The 4,330-nt window shown below is 35.2% G+C and overlaps 1 protein-coding gene across 1 annotated transcript; it reads right to left on the reverse strand.

The window, feature by feature from the left end:
* Positions 1-304: 304 nt before the first annotated feature.
* On the reverse strand, positions 305-1,365 carry LOC117011791 (ATP synthase subunit gamma, mitochondrial-like). The gene is given in 2 exon segments (XM_033087482.1): positions 305-1,212; positions 1,215-1,365. Coding segments are annotated over 2 exon segments (873 nt in total). The 5' UTR covers positions 1,363-1,365; the 3' UTR covers positions 305-487.
* Between the last annotated feature and the right edge of the window lie 2,965 nt (positions 1,366-4,330).

The raw sequence follows: 4,330 nt of genomic DNA on the forward strand, positions 1-4,330 counted from the left end.
CCCAGGAGTGGAATTGCTGGGTCGTAAGGTAGTTCTCTTTTTAATTTTTTGAGGAACTTCCATGCTGTTTTCCATTCCAATTTGCAATCCCACCAACAGTGCACAAGGGTTCCCTTTTCTTCACATCTTCACCAACACTTGTTTGTTGATTTATTGACGATAGCCATTCTGACAGATGTGAGGTGATATCTCATTGTAGTTATTTGCATTTCTCTGATGATTAGTGATGTTGAGCATCTTTCATATGTCTATTGGCCATGTGTATGTCCTTTTTGGAGAAATGTCTCTTCAGGTCCTCTGCCCATTTTTTTTTTCTTATTGTAAGTTGTTTATTGTAAGATAATTTACAAATATCTTGCTGTCTTTGGTAATTTCAACAATTAGACCAATAATTTCTTCTGACCAGGACAGCAGTAAACTAAAAACAAAATTAACTGGCTGAATTTTACTTGTTTACCTCTTGTCTGAGGATGAAACTTGATTTTCATTAATTCAGGGCCGCAGCACCCGAGATGATTTCAATCAACTCCTTTGTGATGACAGCTTCGCGAGTGTGGTTGAAAGTCAAAGTCAATTTGTCAATCATCTCAGAAGCATTCTTGCTAGCGTTGTCCATGGCCGTCATCCTGGCGCTCTGCTCACTCGTGGTGGATTCCTTTAGAGAGTAGTAGATGATGTTGGCCAGGCTGTATTCCTGGTAATTCTGCAGCACGTCAGCATCAATATCATCGTAGATGCTCATGCTCTCAGCACTTGCAATGGTATTAAGGGAAAAGATGGGCTTTTCGTCTGTCTTGTAGGAGATGACAGACCTGAATCGATTAAAGACAATAGATCCTTCATCAAATTCATATCCAGAATTTAATAATTCCAGGGCAATGACTGATGCATCTCCAAAAGTAGGGGGTTTTCTTCCCACTTCTTTGAATGTCACCAGGAACTGGTCAGAATGAGTCCTATGAAGTATACCCCTGATATTATCACCAACTCCAACAATCTTCACTTCTTTCCCGGCTGCTGTGAGTGTAGCCACCTCGCTTTTGATCTGTTTAGCAACCGAGGAGTGGATAGCCCCGCAGAGCCCTCGATCTGAGGACACTCTGATAAGGAGGTGTTTCTTCTTGTCTTCAGGCCCCTTAATATCAGCGTTTTCATACAGAGCCAGAGATCCTGTTCCATACACTCGAGCTGGCTTCAGCTCCCTCTCCGCTCCATTTTCATAGACTTGGTAATTTTCTGGATGTTTTTGATTGACTTTAGTCGCCTGGTAATATCTTTCAAAGTTGCCATATTTCGAACTTGGATCCATTGCGGCTGCACGGCCCAGGCCGAGACCCCCACGACGCCCGCCCGAGAAAACATGGTGGTCCCTCTGCCCATTTTTTAATTGCACTGTTTGGTTTTTGGTGTTGAGTTGTATGTTGTTGTTTTTTTTTTTTGATAAATTTTGGATATTGACCCCTTATCAGATGTATCATTGGCAAATATCTTCTCCCATTCAGTAGGATGTCTTTTCATTTTGTTGATGGTTTCCCTTGCTGTGTAAAATTTTTTTAGTTTGATGTAGTCTCATTTGTTTATTTTGTCTTTTCTTTCCCTTGCCTGGGGAGATACATCAGTAAAAATATTACTAAGGGTAATGTCTGAGAATTTACTTTCTATATTGTCTTCTGGGAGTTTTTTGGTTTTGGGTCTTATATTTAAGTCTTTAATCCATTTTGACTTTATTCTTATATGTGCTGTAAGAAGGTGGTCCAGTTTCATTTTTTGAATGTATCTGTCCAGTTTTCCCAGCACCATTTATTGAATAGACTGTCTTTACCCCAATATATATTTTTCCTTCCTTTGTCATAGATTAAATGACTATATAGGCATGGATTTATTTCTGGGCTCTCTATTCTGTTCCATTGATCTACGTATCTGTTTTTACGCCAATGCCATGCTGTTTTGATTACTATTGACTTATAATACCATTTGATATCAGGGGGCATGATACCTCCAGCTTTGTTATTCTTTCTCAAGATTAATGTGGCTGTTAGGGGTATTTTATGGTTTCATATAAATTTAGGGATTATTTGTTCTAGTTCTGTGAAAAATGCCAATGGTATTTTGATAGAGATTGCATTGAATCTATAGATTGCTTTGTATTGTATGGACATTTTAAGTATATTAATTCTTCCTATCCATAAGCATAGTATATGCTCCATTTATTCATATGATCTTTAATTTCTCTCTTCAATGTCTTACAGTTTTCTGAGTATAGGTCTTTTGCATTTTAGTTAAATTTATTCCTATGTATTATTTTTGGTGTAATTGTAAATGGGGTTGCTTTCTTAATCTCTCTTTATGGATGGTTCATTATGGGTGTATAAAAATGCAACTGATTTCTGAATATTAATTTTGTATCCTGCTAATTTACTGAATTTATTTATCAGTTCTGATAGTTTATTGGTGGAATCTTCCTACATCTATATACAGTATCATGTCATTTGCAAATAATGACAGTTTTACTTCCTTTCTAATTTGAATCACTTTTATTTATTTATTTTTTCTTGTTTAATTGCTGTGGCTAAGACTTCAGTACGGTGTTGAATGAAAGTAGTGAAAGTGGCCATCCTTGCCTTGTTGCTGATCTTAAGGAGAATGCTTCTGGTTTTCCCTCCATTGAGTATGATGTTAGCTGTGGGTTTGTCATATATAACCATTATTATGTTGAGGTATGTTCCTTCTATTCCTACTTTGCTGAGAGTTTTTATCATAAATGGATGCTGGATTTTGTCAAATGCTTTTTCTGTATCTATTGATATGACCATCTAATTTTTACTTTTTCATTTTGTTTATGTGGTGTGTCACATTAATTGATTTGCAGATATTGAACCACTCTTGCATACTAGGAATGAATCCCACTTGACCATGGTGTATGGTCTTTTCAATGTATTGCTGAATTCAGTTTGCTAATATTTTATTGAGGATTTTTGCATCTACGTTCATCAGGGACATTGGACTATAGTTTTCTTTTTTTGTAATGTCTTTGTCTGGTTTTGAAATCATGGTAATCGTGGCTTTATTAAATGAACTTGGGAGCCTTCTCTCCTCTTGAATTTTTTTTGGAATAGTTTGAGAAGAATAGGTTTGAATTCATTTTGAATATTTGGTAAAATTCACCTTTGAAACCATCTGGTCCAGAACTTTTGTTTGTTGGGAGCTTATTGATTACTGATTTGATTTTATTAGTATAATTAGTCTGTTCAGATTTTCTGTTTCTTCTTGATTCAGCCTTGGAAGATTGTATGATTTCAAATTTATCCATTTTTTTCAGATTGTCCAATTTGTTGGTATACAGTTACTAATGGTAGTTTCTTAAAAGTTTTTGCATTCTTGTGGTGTCCATTGTCACCTCTCCTCTTTCATTTCTGATTTTCTATTCTTTTTTCTTTTTTTTATTTCTTTCTAAAAATAATAATACCAAATTATGTCATAAATAGAATAGGTGTGTGTTTATGTATTTTTCATCAAGTTGCAAAAGATATAAATATGAAACATTTAAATCAAAGCAGCTTCTATGGGCTCTTCCTCAGTGCTCTGTGCACTCATAATAAAGTCTTATAATTTAGTTTTAAAGGCGGGGCAGGCAGAGTTCAAAAGTTTAACGAGGTTTCTGCTTATAGAGGATCATACATAGGAAACCAATATAACTGCTGTATCTCCCACCCCATGGCAATTCTGGCAAAAAGTAGTTAATTTTATCATAACACTTTTTTTCTCAGAAAATGAAATTAGTTCAAATTATGTATTTTACATTTTGTATGCTGTTTGATTTAAAAAAAATTTAACAAGTTGATCAATATTAATCATTGAATACAATAATAACATATGTATTTACTTCTTTGGCTATTTCTTTTAGTGGGCTTAATATTGCTATTTAATACAATATGATAGACATATTTAGCACAAAAAAAATAAATTGATTGCCTGAAAAGAATCAGACATTAAATCAGAGAACTCTCTATAATTGTTTTCTATTATAATATATGGAAACCAAATCTTTCGGGCACAAGAAAGATTCATGGATCTTGGAAATGTATCAATCTTTAGGTCAAAGGGCAATTTCCTCATGTAATTTGGGCTTTGATATAAAAGAGATGCTTAGAAAAAGATTACTTATGAGAGACGTCATCAAAATGGCTGTGTGAGGTGAGCCTCTGTAAAGCTCCCCTGGAATTTACAACTAATTGAACAACAATAACTCCACAAAGGACTCCCTGCACAGCAGACAGGCAAGACGAAGAGGCCCACTACTGAATTCACCTAAAGTTGGGCGAATCACAGG

The sequence above is a fragment of the Rhinolophus ferrumequinum genome, chromosome 19 (assembly GCF_004115265.2).
Source record: "Rhinolophus ferrumequinum isolate MPI-CBG mRhiFer1 chromosome 19, mRhiFer1_v1.p, whole genome shotgun sequence".
Lineage (NCBI taxonomy): Eukaryota > Metazoa > Chordata > Mammalia > Chiroptera > Rhinolophidae > Rhinolophus > Rhinolophus ferrumequinum.